This window comes from Coffea arabica, chromosome 4c, assembly GCF_036785885.1.
Source record: "Coffea arabica cultivar ET-39 chromosome 4c, Coffea Arabica ET-39 HiFi, whole genome shotgun sequence".
In the NCBI taxonomy this organism is placed as follows: Eukaryota; Viridiplantae; Streptophyta; class Magnoliopsida; order Gentianales; family Rubiaceae; genus Coffea; species Coffea arabica.
The window spans coordinates 19,146,527-19,174,280 of NC_092316.1; the positions used below are offsets into that span (position 1 = coordinate 19,146,527).

Consider the following 27,754-nt stretch of genomic DNA (forward strand, 5'->3'; position numbering starts at 1 on the left):
CCTAGGGTAGAGTCGACCTTACCCTATTAGGGACACCATTCACGAGGGGAGGGATCCCACCCCCTTTCCTTATATATCTTTGTTGCTTTATATTATCTAAATTGTCCAACTTGTTATGTGGTTATGTGTTGAACTAACTTTCCTTGTCTCTTGTCTTTTGCATTCACAAACGTTAGGAAATAAGAGGTCTGGCACGATCCTCTTTTAGGACCTACCCTTATAGATAGGTTATTGCACGTTTAGAAATTTTGGTATATTTCATTCATAAATTAATAATGGCATGTCATTTTTAGGCTTACCCTGGCGTATAAAGGGCTCCTTAGAGCACGTTTTTCTTTAAATCGCATGTTTTATTGGTTTAATAAACTGGCATCATGCATCCGCCTTAGAAGGGAATGCCATTTAGGCGATCCCGTGCTAGGAATAAGCCACCTTGTGTCTCGGATATTTAATCCAAGGAGACTTGAACGTTTACATTTTATACCATCCAAAGGGGTAGTGCACAAGGTAAGGTAGGATCCGATCATTTTCATATAGCAATCTTTGGAATATGAGCGTTTAATAATCACTTTTTGGCCATTTTATCAAATTGGTAAAAATCCCTTGCAAAAAGGACATTAATTTGAAGAAATTCACAAATAATTCCTCGCTATTGAGACGATAAATAAATTGAGGCCAAAATCTGATATTAGAAGGCTCATAGACTAATGCATCGCAATAAATTTTTGAAACTACCAATAAGCCGTCAATTCCATTCAATCCATTGGATCATTTTATTCACCAATTACATCCAGTCCATTTTATCAATTTGTTCATTTTTAGGGCAAGCTAGTCGGTTTTAAATTCATTTGACCAGTTTACCCTTTTTAGGGTGATCTAATCAATTTTGAATAAATCATCTGATCCATTTGACTAGTTTACCTATTTTTAGGGCGATTCGGTCGATTTTGAATAAATCATTCTTTCACTCGATCGGTTTGATCAATTGATTTCATTCAATTCATTTGATTAGTTTAATTCATTTTTAGGGTTATCCATTCACTTTTCAATAAATAATCAAATTTCATTCAATAAATTTGACCATTTTACCCCTTTTGACACATCATGCGTCGATCAAAATAAGCAATTCATTCGGACTTTGTCCTCATTTTTTTAGGACTAATGTTTCTTCTCACTCCAAATTGGCCAAATTTTTCAAATCATTTTTTACTCAATCAATTGATCGGATACATCAGGTATTGTATAGTGCCTACGCTAGAGGATCACATTTTCATGCTAGGTACAAAAAGGGCTCCCCCATAGGACATGCATACCGATTTTACAATTTGACTTACTAACTCTGGGTATTTTTCTTTTATTTTTCCCCCTGCCCCCTACACTCATAAAAAATATCTTAATAAGGTGAAAATATTTTTCTATATCTGATAACAATTTTGATCTAATAAAGTTTGAAAATTACAAGTATTACTTGATTCTTGGGCGGACCCTGCAATAAAAACATGAAAGATCTATTTGGAAGCGCTAGGCTAAAGCCTTTAAGAGTCTTCATCATTACTTTTCAAAGAAAAGAAAAATTCTGTTCCGAAAAGGAGGCAAACAAGTGTATATATGTGGAGCTCTTTAGAAGTTTTTCTCTTTTCATTTGTATTATAATTGAACGAGAAATTTTGTTTTAAACTTTTTCAGCAATAAAGTTTTAGACAATTATTGTTTTGTATATAATCATGTACGTTTCATTCTTTTGCTCATCGGAGATTTCATGATGAATTTTGAGAAATAAAGCTAAATTGAGATTTTCTCAACCTCCAACCTGAAATTTCACGAGTGTATGCTTTCTAAAATCCTTACGTACACTCAATTGGTGATCCGAGCTATACAATAAGGGTGCTCAGAGTTTAAAAGAAAAAGAAGGTGAGCGGTCACTCAAAAGACCCAATGAGATACCTTTTCTCCTTCACAAAAGTACCCCAAAATAAAATCAGTCACATTGATTGATAAATTGCAAATTGGGGCAATCTTTGCTTGAAAATGTCCACTGTGTCTAATTAGATTCAACTCACATCTAAGTGAAAGCAAAAATGTGCATTATTCTTGTTTGTTTTGAAAATTTGGAATGATACTTCGAGCGTTCGTTTCTCTACCCATACAGATTTTTATCATTTGCTTTCCCATTTGAGCCTTTAAAAGAATAATTTCGTTAAGAGTCTTAATGATCACTACCCTACATTGAAAAATTCTTAGATATCAAAAAGGGAGTGAATCTTCAATAACCATTTTGTTACTTTGGTTGTCATGAGGTGTAAGAATGATACTTTGGCTATCGTTTCTACAACCTAAACACTATTTATCCCTTGCATCCTCATTTGAGCTAAAATGGGTGGTTCTTTTCAAAATCACTTACGATCGCACCCCACATTGGGGAAGGAGATTGGAGAATTTTCCAAAAGGAGAAAAAGCAAAAATGCTAATATTAAAGGAAAAGAGAGAACCCCAAATGGAAAATTTTGATTCTACTTGGGTTTCAATTTTGAAAAGAAAAGAAAAGAGAGAAAGAGAAAAGAAAGAAAAGTTGTCCGACGGATCCCCTATGTTTCACAGATATGGACGAATAGGAGTTTTCCTCAGTTAATTAATTCAGGTACATGCAAGAAATTTTGCATTAATGAAAGTTTCCTTTCAGAGTTAATGTAAGGAACGGAGTGAAAAGTTAGACCCTCTTCTTTTCCAATCAAACATTCTATCTTTAATTATCCCTTTTGAGCCTTCAGAATAAATTATTTCGTTTGGCAACTCCTGAGAATCGCAAACCCCACACTGGGGCAAGTTTGAGTTGAAAAGGGAAAAGTCTCAAGAAGTGAAAATTGATAAAGCAACAAAATCAAAAGAGAAAAGAGAACCTCAAGTTCAAAAATAGACTGGGGCAAATTTTGAAATTTCAAAGGAATGGCGGAAGGCCGAAAGTGAAAATCAATCAAAAAAAAGAAAGTTGAAAGAGAAAAGAGTCTCAATTGAGAATAAACTGGGGCAAGTTCTGATTTAACCCTAAAATAGGGTTGACGCAATAATGCGATCTCAGATCATTCAAACCGCTTTTGAAATCCACTTTCAAGCCTTAACCTGTCTAAGCACCCCACCAGACCCCATTACAAAAGCCGAAAGTCCTGACTTCTGTTCTTTGCAATATCTCTGTCAAGAAATTTTCTAATTGGCAAGTGATGCTCGTGTACTGATGCCGAGAAATTTTTTAGACGTATTTCTGAATTGATTAGATGAGGTTGACACTGTTCATCATGTGAAAATCCGCAAGGGCACCTTTGAAAAGAAAAAGCAAAATGAATGCAAAGGAAATGCAAAAATTTCGATGCTGAAGTCCCCGTTAAGTGATGGTGAGAGTCACCAAGTCTAAGATTTTGAGTTCAAAATAGGGGCAATTTTGGAAAAATGCGATCTTCAGTGCAATGTCCTTGAGAATTTTATTTCTTTAACTATCGTTTTCAAGCCACATTACAAGCTCATAAAATCCATCGTTGACTTATCCTTCATGACAATTCGAAGTGAGGATTATGCTTCTAGGAATCCATCAATCATTTTAGCTATCCACATGTTTAGCTATCATTTTTGTCCACACATCACAAACCTAAAAAGCTTATATGTGACTAAATTTTCTTAAGAAATAGGGGTGACAAACTATTTGCTTTCACTAAGATGTGGTATTGAAGGGATTACATGCAATTTGGGCACAAGAATAAGACAAATCTTGACCTCCCATTTCCAAATCAAAAATAACGCCCCACTTGATTGGTTTTGAAAGATGAGCCAACAAGAAGTGGTGACCCGCTACTCTAAGCACAGATGCTAAAAGTGAGGAAGGAATTATTTGTAATTTGGTATTATTTTGAGAAATTCATCATGAAATTGTCTGTTAGGAAACATAGTTTCTTACTTTGTTTAAATAAATGGAGAGGCACCCAAGCCAATTTTCGCAAAATAAGCCCACACTGGGGCAAATTTTTTATAGTCCATTTGAGGATTTCGTCAAAAATTCAAGCAAGACTTTCAAATCAATCACGCTACTCTTTCCATGAGTGGTAGTTGCATTAATTTTTAAGTGCATGTTTTACTTTGGCAAGCCCCCTGTGCAGGTATCCATGGCTGAAATCGACGAAGGAGCGTAAGTCGGAATCTTACGAATCAAAACCTCAAGGAGGAGCAACCATGCCGTAATGAAAATCAATTGATCGATTGCACAATAACTGGTGGAAACTGGGGCAAATTATTTTTGAAAAAGATTCTCTCGAAAAATCAAAAAACCAAAAATCAAAAATCAAAAAATCAAAAAATCAAAAAATCAAAAAAAATCAAAAAAATCAAAAAAATCAAAAAAAAATCAAAAAATCAAAAAATCAAAAAATCAAAAAATCAAAAAATCAAAAAATCAAAAAATCAAAAAATCAAAAAATCAAAAAATCAAAAAATCAAAAATCAAATCAAGTTCATCACGGTAGGCTCGGGTTTGATCCCACTGTCCGATTGTCAAGACATTTCATTTACATCGCTACTGGAGCGTGGGTTAGTCCCGCCAGTAAGCATTTCATTTTACCGCCACTGAAACGTGGGTCAGTCCCGCCAGTAAGCATTTTCATTTACATCACCACTGGAGTGTGGGTTAGTCCCGCCAGTAAGCATTTCATTTTTCACCATTGCTGGAACGTGGGTCAGTCCCGCCAGTGAACATTTCATTTACATCGCTACTGAAGCGTGGGTTAGTCCCGCCAGTAAGCATTTCATTTTTCACCGTTGCTGGAACGTGGGTCAGTCCTGCCAGTGTGCATTTCATTTACATCACCACTGGAGCGTGAGTTAGTCCCGCCAGTGTGCATTTCATTTACATCGCTACTGGAGTGTGGGTTAGTCCCGCCAGTAAGCATTTCATTTTTCGCCACTGGAACGTGGGTCAGTCCCGCCAGTGTACATTTCATTTACATCACCACTGGAGCGTGGGTTAGTCCCGCCAGTGTGCATTTCCGTAAGCATTTCATTTTTCACCGCCACTGGAACGTGGGTCAGTCCCGCCAGTGAACATTTCATTTATATCGCCACTGGAGCGTGGGTTAGTCCCGCCAGTGAGAATTTCATTTTCACAGCCACTGGAGCGTGGGTCAGTCCCGCCAGTGTGCATTTCATTTTCATCGTCACTAGCCGTTGGGTCAGTCCCACTAGTGCGCCTTTCATTTTCCCCCGCCGCTAGCCGCGGGTCAGTCCCACTAGCGTGCGTCCCATGATTTTCGTTTTATTTGGGTCAGTCCCATGATTTTTATTTTATTCGGGTCAGTCCCTTGATTTTCATTTTGTTCGGGTCAGTCCCATTATTTTCGTTTTATTCGAGCCAATCTCATGATTTTCGTTTTATTCTGCCCAGTCCCATGATTTTCGTTTTATTCGGGTCAGTCCCATGATTTTCGTTTTATTTGGACCAGTCCCATGATTGTCATTTTATTCGGGTCAGTCCCATGATTTAAATTTCTTTCTCTAGTCAGTCCCAATTTTAATTTTTCTGTTTCGGTCAGTCCCATTTTGAAATTTTGGGGTCAGTCCCCATTTCTAAAGCGTCCATCGTTCGAGGCGTTCGCAGCAGAATAACGAAGGTAGGTATTTGGTATCTATTTTTTTGTCTCAAATTTTTCCAAAATTCAGACAAAGAGTGGCAAACTGTAGACACTAAATTTTTTTTTTTTAGTATAATTTCATTTACTATTTATTTTTTATTTTTTTTATTTGTCATGTTAGTTTTTATTTACTTTTATTTTATATTTTTATTTTTAAGCCATTTTAGCATAAAGTTTATCGAAAAAGGGAAAATCATTCATAAAAATATGCTTTCATTCATTGTTATTTAATTTTAAAAAAGGAAAAAAAAGGGGGAAATTAGCATTTCATTTTTATTTTTTTATGCCTAGTTTTGCTTAGTTTTTATTCAAATTTATTTCAGTTATTATATTTCTTTATATTTTTGTTTATTACCTAATTAAAAAAAAAAAAAAAAGAATGCCGCACATGCGGCAGCATGGAAAAATAATATCATTTTTTCATAGGAGTTTTTTCTGGATCGGATGGCTAAAGAAAGGAGGTGAACTGAGGTTATTTATCAACCATTGAGATAAGGTTTTTGAGGGGGGCAGCTGATATAAAAAGAAAAATGCAGCAAGGAATAGAGGGAGGCTGAAGTGGGAGAGGAAGTTGACGGCTGAAAAGCAAGAAACGGGAGAGAGAATCGGGGAGGCTAAGGGAGCGGCTGGAGAAAAAAAAACTAAGGGAGCGGCTGGAGAGAAAAACTGAGGGAGAACTAGAGAGAGAGTTGAGGGTCAAAGCTTGGACAAAAAACAGAGCTGAGACAGAGAAGGAAAGGCAATAGAGGAGGCGGCTAGGACCTGAGGGTAGCGAAAGGAGCCGAAGATAAAACAGAGGAAGGTTTCAGCTGGGCTAGGAGCTGGAGAGAACGCAAAACAGATAGAGACAAGGGGGATGGCTAGAACAATCTGAGAGGAAAAGAGAGGGTGACGGCTAGAATCTGGGTTGGCGGCTTGAAAAGAAAAACCTACGGGGCAAGGAAAGGAAAAACCAGCAGCGAAGGGAAGAAACGGCATCGAAAGGGCATAGCTTTGGGCGTCAACTTTGTCTGCGGCCAAATTTTTTACTTTCTTACGGTAAAAGCTCCTGCCTTTTCCTGGTGTTTAGGTTTTAATATTAAGATGTCTGTAAACATATTCTCCATCATCTGTGGGTTGCTGTTTGTTTTTATCTTGCGTTGTTTTTTGTGTTTTATAGCCCCAAAGATGATGTCTTTTACTGTTTATTTGGATGTTAAGTATGTTAATGCTTGGGATCTGTTTGAAGCTGTCATTTAGACTTTTGTTATTAGGTTGTGGATGCTGAATGAACCCAGAAAGAGTTTATATTAAAAATCTGTGAACTGAAGAAGAAAATCTTTGAGAAAAGATTGCATTTTGGGACTGATTTTGGCATGTTTCGACGTTGAATGTTGTTGTTTTTCTGGTTTAAGATCAAGGCTTTGATGTTTGGTAGAGATGTTAGATGGGTTTGGATAAAAAAAATGGCATTTGCATGAACACAACAATGGTAGAGAAGTGCGGCTGGAAAAATCTCAGCGATGCTTGTATGCCCTTTTATTCATTTTTTGTGTTTAAATCCAGAAATTTTCAGGTTGCAAAGTGAGAAGTTAAGGTATTAGTTTTGTTTGCTTCAGTTAAATGGGGTCTGACTGTGTTTGCAAGCTGAGATTTGGGTAAAAAGAATTTTTGTGCCGAAGCTCTCTGCTTGTTGCAGCAGTGCGCGCGGACAGCTTGTGTGCGTTTTGTTTTCCTGAATTAGCTGCTCAATGAATTTGCACACTTACACTAAAAACCAGGGAATAAAGAAAAGCTGATTGTTTGAGACGGGGAGGGAGGATGGACCACATATTTGGTTTTCTTTTGTTTGTTCAAGTCGATGCTTTGAGGAGTTGAAATATTTATTTGGGGTCCATTTGGTTAGTTTCAAGTGTTCACGTTTTGTGAGGAGGTGTAGAGCAATGGTTCTAATTGGATTCGTTTCAAAGCTGTTATGTGAATTTCTGTTTGCCGAGAGTCTACATGTTATAGCAGAAAATTGCAGCAAGTTTGTAAGTGATAATGTAGCAGAGCTTGCCGAAAGAAATTGCAGAACTTTGTCATTTACCTTCGGTTTAATTTTCTGGAGTATAAACATCAAGATTCTAGGATAAAAGTGGGAAGAAAGCTTTGTTATCTTGTTGCTTTGATTCCAGTTTTTGGTTCGGTTGAAATTGTTAAGGGATGTTTGAATGAAAGGAAGTTTGCATTTGTTACGGAAAGCTTTCAGCAGAAATGTTTGTTGCAGAATGTTTCTTCATAGTATTTGCATGAAACTTTGCATGAAATTCTGCCAATTATTTGCATTTTTAAGGGGTGTTCAGCCATGTTAATTGGAGTAATTTCGAAGCTATTGTATGAATCTGCTTTGCTGAAATTGCGGAACTTTGTGCATGAAAGTATGCGGCAGAACCTTGCCAAGAGCTTCATCAGTTGCTGAAGTTTTGTTATAAAATGTCTTCCCACGTTAATTTGCATGCAAATGGTTTTCAGAAATTGCACTTTGACCCCTTGGCTTCTAACTAATGCTGCTATGACCCAATCAATTGAATAATCCCTCAATTTGGTCCTTGGCAGCTCTAACTGTCCAACTTTTCATTGCTTGTTTGCTTCAATTAATCACCATGCTTTGTTTAAATTGCACTTAGTTCATGATTTTAAGAGCGTTATGACCCAGTGAGTCTGTATTTGCATATTTTCTTTAATTTGCCCCAATAAATTGGTACCTTGACCATTTCTTTTATTTTGGAGGGTAAATTAGCAATTTCACTTCGTTAGGGCATCTACTCAAGGGAGGTATAACTTCTTTTATCTTTTTTGTCTCTTCCCTATGTGATCCAACGTGCTAAGTGAGAATTGCATGTCTACTTTGCTTGCTTTCCTTGCTTTTCCTTAATTCATTTCATTTACTTTTGCTTTTATTAAGTCATTCTTCTATTTATGGGGTATGTGTACTCCTCTTGGCTTGTAATAGATAGGGTTTGGAGAGCATTTTTTATTCACTTTTCCCCTTCCCCATTTGTTTTAGTTAGTCAATGTAATAGGCTCATTAGTGTTGATTGTTTGCTTTTGTTGCTACGTGTTAATTTGCTTCATTAGGCTCTTGCATTTAGTCGAGCATGCTAAGTGTTATGTGCTACGTGTTTATAAGTGATTGGCATGTCTACTTGCTTTCTATAGTCGTGGATGAATATGATGGATGAATGCACGTCACCACACTAGTCCAACGCTAGTTGTGGCTCATTGTCCCGTTTTCCACTAGTCCAACGCTAGTAGGAATTCATAGATATGGGCTAGTCCAACGCTAGACCCTTAGGGATCTCTCTCGTTAGTACATACTTGCATGTCTCACTACATTCCATGCATTTTTCTTAGTTTTCTAGCATTTGGCATGCTCCTCCAAACCTTTTCCCTTCATTTTAGGTTTTTGCATCTTCATGCTAGTTATAGAGTACATTTGCTTGAGAGTCCCCTTTCGGTAAGAGAAACGAGCGAGTGTGGCTACAAAATAGCCTTAGCACGCTAGCCCTTCCTTCTAATCAAAGGGAAAATTAAAGTCGTGAAGTTAGGAGTCATTCCCCCGACTTGATGCATTCCTCTAGATTCATACACTTTCATTTTTATCATATCACCTCCTCACTTTTTTATCCACATTTTCTCACTAATATTTTTCTCAATCCACATGCCATGTTTGCACATTCTTTTTTCTTTTATTTATTTTCTACCTCACAAATTGCACCCAATTTGCATTTATATGCACTTACTACCATTATACCTTATTTTCATCCACTTGCACAGAAACACTTTTATTTTCTCTATTGGCACACATGCACTTTCCTTGCACTTGCACACATGCACTTTTCTTACATTTGCACACTTACACTCATACTTGAGTCTTCGTTTGCATTATTCATGACTTCTATGAGGGCTTTCCTTACTGGCCATCACAATTCATGTGGTTGGGACCAAAAAGCCTCATAAGAAACATTTTTAGATTTAGGATTGCATTTGTTTTCATATCCATTAGTCATATCCAACATGCAACACATACTTTGGGTAGAAAAATTAGAAAAAGAAGGGCTAAGTCACGCAACTAGCTTTGGCTAGGATATGGGAGTGCCTTAGGCTTTGCCTTTGCCTTCTCCCTTATCAAATGTGACCCCCGATCCCTTTTTTTGGTTACGTAGACCTAAAAAGTTCTTTAAAAGGGTTTGTTTACTTTTTTCTTTCAAAAAGAAAAATCATTTTTGGGTGACTTGGTACACCCTAACTCTATACCAAGTGGCGACTCCATTTGCTATTCAAAAACCCTTTTTGAACTATATTTTTGGCCAAACCGTCGCATTTCACAATCCCACGGCCTTTTATTTTCATTTTCACACACGTTCACATACATATCTCACACACTACTTTCACACACACTATCAAAAAGTGGGGCGCGGCACATTATCTAGCCTACCCTCATTACAAGGAACGGTTGAGAAAGATTCTAGGCTAACTTCACCAATTGCAAAAGCCTTAGCAGAAGTTTTAGAGGTTTAGCATGCATAGTATGATCACTAAGCTCGAAATGCTTTTTGTCAAAATGAGGTATGACAGTTGGATTCTTGGAAGCACACTCCAGTTTCTATGTGCCCTAAGCCTATCCTAGTAATATAAGTTTTTGTTTTTTACTTTCACTGGTTTTGTTCAACTATAATAGTAGTAGGTTAAGACATATGATTTTAAACTCCGACTAGACTGTTCGATTCGACCGGTCAAATCAGGAGTTGGCCAGGCATCAAGTTCGAGTCATCTTAAATCCCCGTTTGTCAAAAAATTCATCGAAAATCGGTAAAATTGAATTTTGTTCTTTTTTTTTTTGGGCTTAATTTTTTTCCCATTGGTGATTTATTTTTCTTTTTCCTAAAATTTTCTTAATCTTTGAAGCCCTAATTTGATCCCTCAAACAATCTGGTAATATGTATTGGAAATTGAAGAGGCAATTTTCGGGTTCAGCAATTAGTACCTAAGCGTGGGAGTAATTCCCCGGAAGTGGGTACGGCCTCACAGAAGTTACCGGCGCAAGTTAACAGAGGTGGTGTAGAGTCCCTTGATTTACCTCCGACGATCTAGTTAGTCTAGATTAATAGGGAAGTTGTAAAAGAGTTTTTAGGGTGTAGTGCTTACAGAGTGTTTTTCTCATTCCTTTTTCTGAGTGGGATTTCTGTATTTTTAGGGGACAATTGGGAAGGAATGGCGATAGGGATCAACTTCCCAAATCCTGGCAAACTGACATGCTTAGTCTGCCCAGTCAGGTTTGTCCCGTCAGGTCTGTCAGACAGGCTTTATCAGACATCTTGTTCTCCCAACGAGTGTTAGTCTGTAACCTGACCTCATCTGTCCCATCAGGCACAGTGGACTGTCACGATGGCCACTATGATGGCCGAAGTGATCGGGACGGATATCGGAACCCTAGGGTTACCCATCTCAAGCCAGTATGGCGAGGCCGAGGTGGAATTTTGAAGGCACGGAGCCTGCTCAATCGAACCGAGCCAAAATGACTACCCTCAATAAGCCCCCCAAGCCCCAAGAAGGAACAGGTTTCTTGTGGCCCTCATAGGGCTTCCGTATGAACATAGCAGGTCATTAATACATCAGGGTAAGGTGAGGGACGATAAGGCAGTTGTCAGTCATAATGTCAGCATGAAAAGACGCGTGACAAACAGTCAGAACGTCAGATGGTCATAAATGAGGGGAGAGGGTGCATCCTCGGGGAATTCAATAAACGCTGCCCTTTCGCTACCCTTTTTACTACTATAAATAGGGGAGTTCCTTCTTGTCATTAACTTTTTACCACAAGTATTTATAGCAACTCCTATAGTGAGCCTCTGAGGTCAGAGCAAATACCCGAAATGTCTGAGTAGCTAGCTTCAGCCCTTTCCTTCCCACACTAATAGTAAGTTCACATCTTCTCACCTCTTCTCTCCCTTTTTGTGATATGGCTCGGGTAGCCCGTACATACAAGGAAACAATTAGGCCGAGCTATGACACAGCGGAGAGGTCCGACCAGTCCGAAGAGGAAGAAAGTGCTTCATCGACCTCGGGGGAAGAGACAGCCGAGGCATCTAGTAGGGACGAGGCATCACAAGACCAGGGCCAAGAAGGATCCGAGGTGCTATACAACGATGAACTTGGATCCGAGGTGCCCAGAGACGAAGGAGTGCAAGAGCCAACCACCCTTCTAGATCTTTCGGCCATAGACTTCGACCAACTCCCCTTGTTCCGCAGCGTCATCGGCCTGGCCACGGCGAACAAAGTGATTAGAAAGTACCCTTTTCATCAACACTATAGCATTTACCCATCCCGGGTAAACCAGACGGCCGAGATGCCCCCGGAAGGAAGAGTGGCCGTCTACACGGACCAATTGGAGGCCGGGAGATAAGTAAATATTTAACGTACATTTTGTACAAGTTTGGCATGAACTTTTGGTATGTTTTGAGAAGATTAAAGCCATATTTAAATTCTTTTGGTGATAATTGCTTAAATATTGTTAAGTGTTCAAAACTTGATAAATGAGTGGATTAATGCGTTAATTTTGTGAAATTGTGAAGAATATTGATATATGAAATTCATGCACGAGATGAAGGAAATGTAAGGATCGTCCAGAGGATAAAGTACACAAGAAATTAGGAGCAAAAGTGAAGAAAAAGAAAAGGAAGTGAAAAACTGGAAAAAGACCAGCATGGATCCGTGTGAATCAAGGGCAATCCGAGCCCTCGTCTGTACTTCTGGAGCAAAGCATATGAGGCCAAATGATCCGAGCTCGGATCATTAGAGAAAGGCCTCGGATCCGCATTGATCCGAGCTCGGATCGTTCTGCAACAAAAGAGAAGACCAAATGAGTTATTAACTAGTCAAAACAACATACCTTTTGACATCCTTTACAAAATCTAAGTGGTTGAAATCATGAAGGAGAAAAAAATACCTTTCTACGACCTTTTATGCAGAGACACAAGGGAGAAGATGGGGAAGACCTTACGTAGCTAGTTTTCCTTCTTGTAACTCGTTTCTCTCTAGCTAGGAGTTCTTAGAGAATTTTTTGGAGTTTCACTTGTTATCATCTTGTACAAGAACATAGCAGAAATTGGAAGGCTTCACCATCAATTGGTTAAACTTTCTTTTATCCTTCTTCTACTTGTACTTTATGATGTTGTGCATTAATAAACTTGTGAGTTTGATTGTTAAACTATTCATGAGTAGCTAACCTTTTTTATCTAAGGAGTAGATGAAACTTATGGCTAAATGATATGAATTGAATGTGATTTACACTTGTTATATCTTGTATTAACTTGTCTATTTGTGCATGTAATAATTACTTGTTATTGCTTGATCACCAATAGCATGTTTATAATTGTTATTATTCAATAAGAATTGGTAGTAACAATGGAAATACATGAGTAGAGTTTAAATTGTATGTTCATGAAAATATAGATACACTTAAGTGAATTTTCTAGCATTTCGTGAAGGAAAACACAGTAGAACTGGTATTTCACCATGAAAATAGGGAAAACTATATTGCTCTAGGCCATTTCATCATGAAAATGCATTAAAAATAAATTCCTGGTTAAACAAGAAAAATAACAAGAGGTAAATCTATTCATTTGTGTTGTTTATGCCATAAGTGGAATCTACATCCCTAAATTCAATCTTTAGTGAAATTTCTCCATTTGCATTTAACATTGATTAAATCAGAGTTGTAAACAATAGCATTATAATTTCCTTGTTCAGATTTATTGTAAGTCTAAATAATAGAGAAAAATAAGGGCCTAATACTTGTATAATTTCCTCCTCGTGGGATCGACCCGATACATACCTTACATTACGATTTCTGCCTGTATACTTGCAGTCAACGGGATAAAATCAGATTTAAACTTGCATTGATATAAAAATCCCGTCACCGGGTTGAGGATGCCCACAACGAGATTCTTTCGAGACATCTTAAGGTACTGGGGTGTTAGGATCACCCAACTGGTCCCGAACACAGTTCGGATACTCGTTGGATTCGAGATGCTGTGCCGAGAGCAAGGTTTGAATCTAACAGTGAATCTCTTCCGCCGCTGCTATATCATCAAGAACAGTGGGAGTGAGAAGGATTGGTTCTACTTTGGCAATCGCAACAAAAGCGTGCTGAAGTTGGTGTGGACGCTTCTTCGTCCATAAAGGAATGGAAGCGAAATTTCATCTTTGTTCCCTCCGAGGACTTCCCCAGGGGTTTTGGTGAAGGCCGCCCACTTCGGTGAAAGATCCTTCCCCGAGTCGACACGAACAGTAGAATTTTCGCAAACTTCTTGGGTCGAGCCTCAAAATCAACAGTTGGGCTTATCCTGTGGCGGTCATTGTTGACGGCGGGATCAATCGAACCCTGATCAGCCGAGATCATCCTTCCCACTTCTCTGCTAGACTTCAAAAGCACTGTACTTTTCAATTCATTGCCTCGTCTTGTTTTTTTTTCCATTGATTCTAAGTAGTAATCCCTTCTTCTTATACAGCGGTGAGAGTGTCAGATCTAATCACCTTGAGCACAGCCGTGGTAGCCAAGAAGCAGCAAAAAAGGAAGGCTCCTAGTGAGACCTCGGCAGCACAGAAGAAGAAAAAGGACACTCCGGGTGCCACGGCCAACACTCCATTAACTGTCATCCCCGAGGACACCTTGTGACAGCCTACCTCCCCTAAGGCAAATCAAAGGGTTCGGCAGGCTGCCTGCCCAACTCTTGTCAGGACTCAGTCGTTCACTACAGTTCTCAATTAAATTACAAGATATATCTCAAATTTACATCAAATTCCCCAAGAATTACATATCACCAACACAGCGGAAACTAATTCCCAAGCGTGGAACGTACACGCACATCCATTCAAGTCCAAACATTCATACAAACCCAATTATTACACGAGAAATCCAAATCTAAACTGTATAAGATATATGCCATCCAGTCACGTGAATAAGTACTACAAGCACTACCTTCGCCTCGAGCCCTGTGGAGGGGAATAAAATAGTTTTGGAGTGAGGTAGAAGCTCAGTGAGTAACCAGTAAAATCAGTAATAAAATATATTTCACAATAATGCATTTTGATGATGTCATGATTCCGAGATCAAATGTACGTATTTTTGCTTTGGTGGGCCAGTGAAATCATTGCACTTAAACATCCAACGCTCAAATAGAACATTTCACGTTGAACAGTAAGAGGGAGCCCCTTTTTGAGCTCCAGATGAACATAAACAAGTGGTGGAGACGTTGGTGTTCAGCACAAGACTCTCCAAGAACTCACTGAAACCAAATCATGCCATGAACTCCCATGCAAGCACACATGATATGCAATTGAATAAAGAATGCAGGAAACAGTTCATAAGTAACTTTGGAAATAGTTTAGGGTCACTCACCTCCACGGCTCCGGAACCATCCATCATATATCATTGCCTTGCCCAAATCCAAGCCCTTCAACTCAAACTTAAATCAATCAAATGCTTTCAAAGATCGGACAGCAAATCCCCTTAATTTCCTTACTTTTCCATCCTACAAGCAACACCATTTCATCTCAAATCAACCACATACACATCATAGACTATCAAATACACCTTTCGGTACAATATCCATAACTGAAGCTACACTTATCGGATTGAAACGAATCTTATGGCGTTTCGAAGCCAAGACATAAACCTACATTTCTTATGAAGACCTCCAAAGCCAAATAATGCATTTCCAAGGTCAAAAATGGAAAACTCCACGAAAACAGAAATCTGGGCGCGAAATAATGCTCATGGGCAGTCAAGGGTATTTCGGTCATTTCATATGCTACAGTGCTAGGATTGAGCTAAAATTTTTGAGACAGCTAGCTAACACCATTTTCTACAACTTTTACGTTTTAACCTAAGCCTGATTTGGCCTCTAACGTGCCCAAATAAATCCGGTCAGTACAGGGCAGATTTGAAACCCTAACCTGAAATTTTCCGTACAAGCTGAAATTTTCCGCAAATAACCGCAATTGATACAAAAGAGAGCTATTTAACACCATATCAAACCATTATTCATGGCCAACCACTAACTATCATATGAAAACAGAAAAATTCCTAAAAAATCAGAAATGGAGCTAACTTCACTTTAATCCATGAAATCTTCCATAAAACAACCTATTTAGCCACCATAAATCACTAATTTACCATGATTAGGAGCAAAGAGTGAGTTCCAAGCAAAATACCTTAACTCCTCGAGAAAGGTAGTAACTTAGGGGTTTTTCTTCCAAAACAACTCCACCAAGAGTTTCAATCTTTCTTAGCAAGAAGTTTCTATGGAGTAATTTGAGAGACTAACGGTTGGAGCTCAAGATTTGAACTTAGATTTGAAGAAACAAGATGAAACTTTCCTCTCTTTTTCTCTCCTCAATGGCCGGCCAAGATGAGCAAATGAAGATGATGTTTTGGGTCAATTTTAATATTTAGTAAAGTTGGTGAATAGTGGTCAAATCCAAGGTTGAATCATAAAGTGACACATGTCACCTTTTTGAGTTTAAACTTATCCTTTTGTCTCTCCAAGATTAATCCATCTAAGTAACCTCTAATTATCTCTTAACACCTAGTATATTAATCCCGGTATACAAAACATAACCTAATTGGTCGAATTTATCGCACTTAACGCCACGAGCGGGTCCCACGTCCAATATACACTCTTTATTTCTCAGAAACTAATTTATACTAGAAAAATGATTGGAAAACTATATTCACTTATAAAAGTCTCTGGAAAATTTTGATACTAAAATAAAATAAGAAAATGCACGCAGAAAAATAAATAAATAAATAAAATTTCCTTTTCTTTTCCTGCAGGCGTCACACACCTCACGAGCTTCTGCCATTCCGGAAGGAGTGGTTACCCGAGGCGTGACTGTGGCTGCTCCATTTCCTGGCTGAGGTAAACAGTTTCAGACTGCCGAGGCGCCTATCACAGGATCGTCACTCTAGAACCGGAATCATGTGCCATCTCAACCTGCCGGAGAGGACAAGAAGCACCCCAGCTAACGCTGGTATTCAGAATGGAACGTGAGTATTAACGATCGGTGCAAGGACCCCAAAGTGGCCCACTACCTTCTAGTCCACTCTAGTTTGCCAAGGGACTACACCTATGCCAAGAAGCTAACTTTCGACGAGCTGATGCAGAGCATTTTAGTGGCGTGGGCCTTTCTCTCCGAATTGATGCAAAGACAGATTAATATGGTCGAAAACCAGTCTCCTGCTGAGCTACAAGATAAAGGGTCTCTACTGAAAAAGAAGCTAAAGTTGGCCGAGGAAGAAAAAGCTCAGCTTCAGAAGCAACACGACACTACGATGGCCGAGATGGAACAATTTAAGGCCACCATGAATTCCTTGGAGACTGCCCTGGAAGAAGAGAAAAACAGATTACTCGAAGGGGAGCAGTCTTCTCGGGAAGCTATTAAGAAGGCCGGCAGCTCGGCCGTCAAGGCCTTCCGTTCCTCTGAAACCTTTACTCATGACCTCGGCGAACTGACCCTGTCGAGTTTCATGTTTAGCTATATTTCGGCCATCTAGGATGTAGCTCCTTTCCTCACTCTAGAGCAGTTAAACACATTCAAAGACAAGTCCAACTATAATGACGATGCCAAAGAGCTTTATGATCACATGGCTGAGGGTATCCAAACTGGGAAGAATCTTGCCGAGATCTGGGAAGAATTCAATCATGAAATGGCAAACTTCGAACAGGTGTTGGATGATGAGTTCAGTGGGACTACTGGAGGAGAGGTTGTCGCTGGGGAGGGATAAGGCTCGGGTGGAGTCAAAGTGCGAGGCTCTTAAACGAGTCCATCACTTCGGTGTTTTGTACTTGAACTTTTCTTGTAATAGCTATGTTTTCAATAAAAGTCACTTCTATTCTCATTTCTATTTGTATTCCATTTCTACTTGTTCTTTCACTTATTCCACCTCTATTTGTCCCATTGTTTTCTTTAACAAAATGGGATAGTGATGCGAAGAAAATAACTAGGTAAACAAAAGATATATCACAAGTAGTCCGGCATGAAATATAAACAGTTTAAGGATAATACAATCTAAGATTCTCGCCATGCTAAGTTGGGGATACTAGAGTACCATCTCGGTAAGCCAACTTACAATACCCATTCTGATTAGCCTCAACTACGCAGTATGGTCCTTCCTACCTCAGAATTAACTTGCCCTGAGGCTCAAATCGGCTGACTGAGTTCTTGCGCAAGACAAGGTCTCCCGGGTTAAACCGAGACACCTCGAGTTTAACTTGATCTGGGGCTCAAATCGGCTGTCTGACACGGGCGTTATAGTAACTAACCAAAATATTCTTGTACAAGAGGACTCGAGCTACTGCGGCATCTCTTTTCTCCTCGGTTAGGTCAAGATCGAGTTTTCGTTCTTCTTCATTCGCCTCGGCTGTGAAAGCCGCTATTCAAGGGATCGGGGTAAGGAATTCGGCGAGAACTACCGCCTTGGTCCCATAGGTTAAGGAAAATGGAGTTTCCTAAGTAGCGGATCTTGACGTGGTTCGGTTAGATCGTAGCACACTAGGGAGTTCATCTATCCAAAAAAATTTGAACTGATGTAACCTAGTTTTAAAGCCATGAAAAAGTGTACGGTTGAAGTTCTCGGCTTGTCCATTAGTTTGGGGATGTCCCACCGAGGTGAAGTTTTGTTTGACCCTAAAATTCTCGCACCATGCCTTAAAGGGATTGTCCGCAAATTGCTTCCCGTTATCTGAGATGATAACCCGAAGCAAGCCGAAGCGACAGACCACGCACTTCCAGAAGAATTTCTGGATGGCCAGGCCGGTTATACTTCTCAGGGGCTCGACTTCGACCTATTTCGTGAAATAATCGACAACCACTACTACATAGGCATAGTTACCCACGACTCGGGGAAAAGATCCACTGATATCTGTCCCCCATTGCTCAAAAGGCCATGGAGACGTGATAGGGATCATGAGATTAGTTGGCTGGTGGTGTTTCGAGGCATGGTGTTGACAGGAAGGGCAGCAGAGGACTAGGAATTGGGCATCTCGTCGGATGGTCGGCCAAAAGTAGCCAAGAAGCAAGGCTTTTTTTACCAACATCCGATAGCCAACATACGCCTCACATAGCCCTTCATGTATGTCCCGTAGGGCATTCTCCCTTTTCTTAGGGGTAATACACCGCAATCAGGGTCCGAGGTAAGACTTCTTGTATAAATTGCTGTCACAGAGTGCGTATCGGGCTGACTTGCGCTGAATTCTCCTTGTTTCAACTTTATTGTCTCGAAGAATACCCTGACCCAGGAATCTGATCAGAGGACTCATCCAGGTGTCCCCCGAGCTCACTGGGTAAACTCTATCTTCCAGGTAGCCTGATTCAGCTAAGACTTCCACGAGAACAGTTTTGTTGAGAGCAGAGAACGAGGTGGAGGCCAGCCTAAACAAGACATTCGCTTGCCTGTTCTGAGATCGAGGTATTCGTTGGATTGTGAAGAACTCGAAATAGGCTGCTAACTGGTGGATTTTAGAGAGGTACCGTTGCATGGTTTCCTCTCTAGCTTCATATTCCCCCAGTACTTGGCACACGACGAGTTGGGAATCACTATGAACTGAAATGCGTCGAGCACCCAGTATGCGAGCTAATTGTAAGCCCGCGATGACAGCTTCATACTCATTCGTTGTTAGAAGCAGAGAAATCAAATCGAAGGGCATATGAGTACGCTTCTCCGTGAGGGTTTTCGAGGAGCAGTCCGGCTCCACTACCATCACTGTTGGACGATCCATCCATATATAAGGTCCACTTTGGTGGCTCAATGTCCTCCGGGGTGGCTTCTTAGCTCCCTGGAAAGGTGAGTTCGACCTAGAAATCTGCCAAGATCTGGGCCTTGATGGCAGTCCGAGATTCATAGGTCAGATCATATTCCCCTAACTCGATAGCCCACTTGGTGAGGCGTCCGGAAGCCTCGGGACGCGACAGTATCTGCCTAATGGATTGATCTGTTCTCAATTGTATGGGGTGAATTAGGAAATAAGATTTCAACCTCCGGGCTATCATGGACTAACCCCAACACAAATTTTTCTGCTAGGGTATACCGAGTCTCTGGTCCGTGGAGGACTCGGCTAACATAATAAATTGGTACTTGGGCACCATCATCTTGTATTAACACTGCGCTCACAGCCTCTTCAGCAGCGGAGAGGTAAAGGTATAACGTCTCTCCCACTCGCGACGAAGTAAGAGTGGGAAGGTAATGCAAATAATCTTTCATTTGTTCGAAGACCCGCTAGCACTCTTCGGTCCAAAAAAATTTGTTAGCCTTTTTCAATATTTTGAAGAAAGACAATGCCTTGGTGGCGGATTGGGACAAGAACCGGTTTAGAGCTGCCAACTGGCCTGTAAGTCATTGTATATTTCGGGGAGTTTGAGGTGAAGACATTTCCTGGATAGCCTTCACCTTATCGGAATTGGCCTCGATACCTCGGCGTGACACATAATATCCCAATAACTTCCCCGAGATGACACCGAATATGCACTTCTTGGGATTGAGCATCATCCTGGTGTCACAGAAAACCCTGAGGACCTCCCTTACGTCAGACAGAAAATCCGAGATGATCTTACTTTTCAAAAGGATGTTGTCCACGTAGGATTCAACATTTCTGCCTATTTGGAATTTAAACACCCGGTTAATTAGTTGCTGATACATCGCCCCGGCGTTCTTCAGTCCAAAAGACATGGTCGTGTAACAGTAGACTCCCTGATCTGTGAAAAAGACCATTTTTTCCTGGTTCTCCGCAATCATTTGTATCTGATGATAGCCTTTGAAGGCATTTAGGAACAAAGGATTTCGTATCCCATTGCTGAATCGACCAAAACATATATCCTTGGCAGTGAGTAACAGTCTTTTAGACAAGTTTTGTTCAGATCAGTGAAATTTACGCACATCCTCCACCTCCAATTTCCTTTTTTTACCATAACAGGGTTGGACAGTTAGGTGGGATATTGTACCTCTTTGATCATCCGAGTTGGCAAGAGCTTATCCACCTCCTCGGTCACAGCTTTGTTGCATTCGGGGCCGAAGTGTCTCCTCTTCTGTTTAACAGGTTTTACGCGAGGGTCAAGATTCAACTCATGCAGCATGAGGTGGTCGAGTACTCCCACAACCTGCTCAGCAGTGCAGGCAAAAATATCCTGGTATTTCTTGAGGAGATTTACCATCTCGCCTTTGAGGGGCTCAGGTAAACTAGTGTCGATATGGATGGTTCGCTCAGGGGTAGAAGGATCGAAAGAAATTTCTTCCACCTCATCCCCGCTCTCCAACCTTTGAGGCTTCCCGGAGTGTTGAGGGTCTATGCAGCCTATCGAGAGAATGTTGGACCTCCTGCCCTCGGTCTTGGGCTCGGTCATTGAAGAAGAGGCGACCTGCAGGGTAGTGAGGTAGCATTTTCGGGCAGCGTAGACATCTCTGCTTATCTCAGCTATGCCTGCTAGCATGGGAAATTTAAAATTTAGATAGTACGTCGAGTACACAACCCGCAACACATTCAAGGTGGGTCGCCCCATCAGCAGATTATAAGGAGAATCAACTTTGACCACAACAAATTTGACAGGGATGGTTCGACACCGAGAATGTCGTCCAACTGTCACCGTCAACGTAATCATCCCTTCCGGGTGGACGACATGTCCCCCGAACCTCACTAGGGGAGTCTTTACAGGTACCAGTTGATCCCTGGTCAACTTCAGACTCTCGAAGGTCCACTAGTACATGACGTCTACCGAACTCCTGGGTCAACATACACCTTCTTCGCTATGTAATTATTGGTGAGTAATTCAATCACTAAGGCCTCGTGACTACTGAAAGCAATTGGAACGGGGTCACTTGAGCCATAGGTGATTGTCTCCGTAAGGCAAGAACTTGTCTCGGCTTGATCTGGATTAGCCTGTCTATAGATTCTCTTCCGGGAGTTTTGACTATCTCCACCCGTCGGACCTCTGGCTATGGTATTGATGACCCCGTCTATGTTTGGCCCGTAACTTGGCCCACAGTCAGGGGATCCGTCTCGGGGAGGCCTCCTCGGCTCCCTAGGATCTTCAGGGGTTCAGCAACTACTTCTCGACCCCCACCTATCTTCTCTTCATTGTTCATCTCGGTGATCACGACGGATGTCACATCTGTTACATTCCCCATCTCTGCGGACGAACTGTTTTAGGTACCCCCGCGTAATTAAATCCTCGATGTCTTTCTTCAGATCGTTGCAATCCTCGATTTCATGCCCGATATCCTGGTGATAGGCGCAGTAGAGGTTAGAGTTCATCTTTTCCCTTCTTCCGGCCATCTAGGGAGGAGCATGTCCGAGGTGATTCTGATCCATAATAGCGAGGATGTGAGAACGATTGGTGTTTAAGGGAGTTAGATTGGAATCGGGGACTGCTGACTTTCCTATAGAGATTCTGTCAAAAACACTTCGGCGATCTTGCCGATCTCGGTTGGGGCCCTGAAAACCTCCAATAGAGCCAGCCTCACCTCAGTTTGATTTTTCCTTTCTCCGTGAATCAAGTCCCGAGCGAGATACTTGGGCTTCTCTTTTCATGCGATTCAAGTCTTCAGCCTGTATACTTTTCTCGACCTTTAGCCAGAGCTCCCGGAATGTACGGGGGCATTTCTTATGTACCCCGGTATTAAACACTCCAGCGATAAACCCATTGGTGAAGGCGGCTATGGTTACCTACTCATTAGGATCAGGTATCAGCACACTTTCATCTTGAAACCTTTGTACATAAGAGTGGAGGGACTCCTCGGGGTTTTGTTATATATTCAACAGATAGGCCGAGGTCTTTGTCGTCGGTCTAGAAGACACAAAGCGGTGGATAAATTTATCCACCAGTTCTCCCAGGGAAGATATGCTCCTAGGTTCCAAACACCATAACCATTTTCGAGCAATCCCTTGTAGGAATACCGGAAATGTCCGACAAATAACTTGGTTGGGGACGTAGTACATTTGAAAGGTCGAGATGAAGGCATGGAGGTGATCCTCGGGGTTATCTCGGCCATCGTAAGGCTGTAACGTGGGGAGTTTCAAGTTAGGAGGGAGCCTCTCCTCGTTAATGTCGTCTGTGAAAGGCGGGGCCCTCATGTAATCCACTTCTAATCTCCCCGGAAGCTGAGGTTCTTCCTCAACTCGTTTCCCTAACAAACCTATAGACACCAAATTTTTGGTTTCAAATTTTATTTATTTAATTAGTTTAATTTTAGATTTATTTGTTTCAATTTTAGGTTTATTTTATTTTATTCCTGTTTCGTGTCTCTTATTTTATTTTAATTGATTTAAAAGCATTTTTTTTATCTACTAAATTTCAGAAAAAGAAAAAAAAAAGAAGGAAGGAAAAAGAAAAAAAGGGCAAGCTCACATGGGCAAATATTTCTTTAGTTTCATATCAAAAAATTAGGCACGGCAGTACATAAGTAAAATGCAGCTTAGTTCTATCCCATTTTTCCCCTATTCTTTATTCCCGTAATTTTTGCTTTGCCGTTGGATCATATTAAATCCATACCACTTGGCTCTCATCTACCACCAGAGAAGGGCCTGGAAATGGAGAGTAATATAATGGTTGAGGGAGAGGCGTAAGCTGAGGTTGATCATAAACCGTTAAGATGAGGTTTAAGGGTTTAAAGGGGATATAAAAGGAAAGCTAAGGGTTGGCAGCTGGAAAAAATCTGGGGGCTGACGGCTAAGCAAAAAGGTCTGGAGTTTAGCTGAAAGAAAGAAAGGCAGCCAAAGGGGGTTTTTGGAGTGAGTTGAGAGAGGAGGGAAATGGAGGTGACGGACTGAAAGAAAAATTTGAAAGGGAGAGAGCGGACGGCGGGCTAGATAAAAAACAGCAGCGAGAGAAAAAAGAAAAATGCTAGAGGAAAGGCTGGGGAGGCTTCGTGGGGGGAAGAGGAAGAAACTTCGCGAGAGGAAAAAGTAGAGGAAAGGATAATCTGCAGGGCTAACTAGGGTTTTTGGAGGAGAGAAAAAGGAAGGTTGGCGGCTGAGAAACAGAGGGAGAGTAGAAGGAAAAGGGGTTGCCTGCTGAGGAAGAAGAAAACAGAAACAAACAAGACAAAAAGCAAAAAGAGAAACCAGAGTGAGGGAGAGATATCGTGAAGAGAGTAAGAAACAAGGGAGTTGGGCAAGGCTGAGAGTGGAAAGGAACGGGCTTTGAACGGGAAAAATCCAGAAACCAGGGGGAGGAAGCTTCGGGTAGAAAAGCAAGGAAGAAACAGGAAAGTTTTTCAGAAATTCCATGGAAATCAACTTCTGCTCGCTCTCTTTGACCTCAACCTCGTCTAAGAATCATCATCAGGTAATCATAACTTCATTTCTTGCTCAGTCTAATTCTTGAACGAAGTAGAATCCATGAAATCTGTGCCTTCTTGATCATTATTATTGCTTAGCATAACGTTGCCCTTCAAGAGATAGTTTTATCTGGGGTAGGAGATTTGAGACATTAATTTTATGTTGTTGTGCGGATTGTTTGTGGGGGATGTGGTTCCTATCGGATTCAGTCGACGACTCTGTGAATTTGGTTTGAATGTCGCTCCTGTTCTTGAGTTTTGAGTATGTTTCTGCTGTTTTCTTTCCCTGAAAACTAGGTGGGTTTCGTTACCTGGTTTGCTACTTAATATTGTGCTTGAAAGGAGATTAGACGATAGCTTGATGTTTGTTTGGTAAAAAATGATGCTTTGTTGCTCGTGGTAGCGATAGCAGAAAGTTTTCCAGAAGTGCATGTTTCCATTCTAAGTTTTTCTTTTGGTTTGTTTGGTTATTGAATTTTATGATTTCGTTGTTTAAGATCAAAACCTCAAAGTTTGTCATGTTAACAAAGAGAACTTGCGGTAAAAAAAAAAATCAGAAAAGCTGCAGACGAAACCAATGAAGAAAATGGCATGTTCCTTTCCTATTTTGAGATGTTCTTTGCTTGTTTGGATGTCAAAAATTTTCTGGTTTTGTTGCTGAAGCTTTTAGTTTGATTAAAGTCTGTGATTTGTGATTCAATTATGCATGTCTATCCTAAGTTTTTTTTGCTTTCCATCTCTGCTGCATTTTTCCATTCAATTGCATCATGGAACTGTTGATGGTTGTAATGTTTTCCTGATGCATATAAGGGCTTGTGTCCCTTGCTGCATTGTTTTTTCATTTCTTTTGCTGTTGAGCAACTCAGATTCTCAGCTTTGATCTTGCGACAAAATGTAATGTTTGGTAGTTGATGATTGAGATTTTTAGTTTTTGCTCGTTTTGTCCTAAAATCTGGATATTCATTGGATCTGTCTGCATGATGAATTGGAGGAAAACCACGGTTGGGAATAGAATTGTTGTAGAGAAAATTTTTACGTAGCTTGCATGAAATCAAAAGAAAAATTACATTCTAACCCCTTGAGTCTCCCTTTGTTTTACTGTAACCCAAATAATATGAAAGTTGATCGATTATTGTCCTGTTAAATTCCAATTTTTCTTTGGTACACTTTGACATAATTTTTGGATGGATTTTTAGAGAATCTTAAGGTGAAATTTGAGGTTTAAGAGTTTTTGAGAGATCCACGATTTTAATTTGGTTTTTTTTAGTGAAATTTTGAGTATTTCGTAGCTTAATTATAACAAATGGTTTTTCATTTATTGTTTTTGTGAATTTCAGTTTGTTTGGGTATTTTTCACTTCAAGTCCTTAATTTTAATTTATCTCATTTTTTGGACCTTTAATATTTATTATAATAATAAATTGACCCCTTAAACTTATTTAATTCTTTCAATTGGGTCCTTGTTTGTTTCAATTTGATGAATAGGGGTTTGTTTAATTTATTTCAATGATTTGTTTGATTCAATTGCATGTTTATTTTCATTTCACGTGACTATTTGTTATTTAAAGTGATACCTTGACTTGTTTATTATTTTGGAGGGTGAATAAGCGATTTCATTCCATTAGGGCCTTAACTCAAGGGAGGTACATTCTATCTCTTATTTTCTCTTTATTTGACCCTATGTGTACTTATGTGACTTTATGTGCTTAATTGCATGTCTTTTTGAATGTGTTCACTTTATTTATTTATTTATTCGCTTTATTTGTTTTAATTTTTGTATATTTATTTGAGTTCAAATGTAATTATTTGAAAGGCATTTAAATGCCAAAGTATGTAATAGTTAGGGATTTAATTGCTTTCTAAATCTTTTCCCCCCCTTAGATTGTAGTAGGGCTCCCCAAATGTAATAGTTAGGGCTTTATTTGCTTTATTGAGTGTTATGTGATTTGCATGCTTACGTGCTATGTGTTACCGCTTTCTTAGGGTCTTGCATCTAGATATTATGCTCATGTGTCATGTGCTATATGTGATTTATGTGTTTATTTGCTTTATTATACTTTACATGATTTATTTGATTGCAATGAATGTATGACGTCACCACACTAGTCCAATGCTAGTTGTGGTCTCTTTCCCGTCACCGCACAAGTCCAACGCTAGTTGTGGCCTTTTGTCCCAATTTTCTACTAGTCCAATACTAGTGAGGATTCATAGATATGGGCTAGTCCAACGCTAGACCCTTAGGAGCCCCTTGAACATTAGATCATGATTGTGTGGAAAAATCATTTCATTTCATGCATGTTTTCACTTTTTAGGGTTTTTACCATGTCGCATGACACTTTTCTTATATATATATCCTCTATCCCATATTCCTTTCTATTTACATCCCCTATTCCGTATTTCCCCTTATATGTATATTCCTTACCCCTTTGTATGAAAACATGACATTAGACTTGCATTCCCATTTAAGAATTAGAAACTGGGTTAGATTATTTGCTTGCTTAGATTAGGAAAACCCCTTGGATATGGGATACGGACGAGTTTGGCTTCTGTAGCCTTAACACGCTCGTATTCCCTCTATAAAAGGGAAAATTGAGTCACGAACATTAGTTCCCCGTACCCGACATGATGCATTCCTGTAGGTCATGTATATTTGTATATTATTATTTTTCTTTTCTCTTCTTAGAGGCTCATATTTTTGCATTATTCGTGACCTCTTTAAAGAGTCCCTATTGGGCATCACAATTAATGTGATTGGCACCAATTGAGCTTTGAAGAGAAATTTCGACCTCGATATCCTCTTAGGTCTAGGGTCTGCATTCATATAGTACATCCAAATATGATAGATCTTTAGGTTAAAATAAGAAAATCTTTGACTAAATCGCGCAACTAGCCTTGGCTAGGTTGAAAGGGTGCCTTGAATTCTTATCCTTGCCTTCCCTTTCTTCAAATGTGACTCCCAAATCTTTTTCTCTGATTTTCGTAGACTTGGAGTCGTTTAAAAAGGATTTTTCTACTTTTTCTTTAAAAATTCATTTTTAGGTGACTTGGTACACCTTAACTCTATACCAAGTGGCGACTCTATTTTTCATTCAAAAAACCCTTGTTAAACTATATTTTGGGTCAAATCGTCGCATTTTCAAGTCCCATTTAGACCCATGTTTTTTTCATTTTCTTTTTAAATCAAAAATTTATTTTTCAACCAAAAATTGAATCAAAATCCATTTTTTCTAAATTCGTCTTTTATTTTTCTTATTAAAAAAATGAGGCGCGACAAAACCCAGTGAAAGAGCCTTAGAGATGGAGGCTATTCTAAAAGTAGCCTTAGATGAGGCTTATTTTAGGGTGCTTCTAAGGGAATGTCTCCCATCAGATTCTTCCTCGGATGGGATCTCGGGAGACTCTTTTGATCTTCTCTTAGAGGAATCAGCCTTTTGTTTGTCTTGCCTCTTGAAGTATCTTCCCAACTCTTCAAAAATGTTGGCGTTCTCAGCCACAAACCCAGCCATTCAGGTCATGGCTTCTCCGTTCATGGACTGAGCCTCGGGAGACCCCTATCCTTTAGAAACATTTTCTGGATGGGCTGCAGCACTAGGCTCAGCCCCAATGGTAAGAATCTTCCTGCTCCTAAAATACGTAGGCTTCATTCTTGGATATCTTCAGATTCCCACAGATGGCGCCAATTAAAGAGGTGATTTTCGGGTTCAGCAGGCGGTACCTAAATGCGGGAGTAATTCTCC

The 27,754-nt window shown here is 40.0% G+C and overlaps 1 protein-coding gene across 1 annotated transcript; it reads right to left on the minus strand.

Moving 5' to 3' along the window:
* Positions 1-20,082: 20,082 nt before the first annotated feature.
* LOC140004721 (uncharacterized) lies at positions 20,083-21,867 on the minus strand. The gene is made up of 3 exons (XM_072044862.1): positions 21,724-21,867; positions 20,688-21,437; positions 20,083-20,562 (listed from the first exon to the last, which is right to left on the minus strand). The coding sequence occupies exons 1-3, from the start codon at positions 21,865-21,867 to the stop codon at positions 20,083-20,085; spliced, it is 1,374 nt and encodes a 457-aa protein (XP_071900963.1).
* Between the last annotated feature and the right edge of the window lie 5,887 nt (positions 21,868-27,754).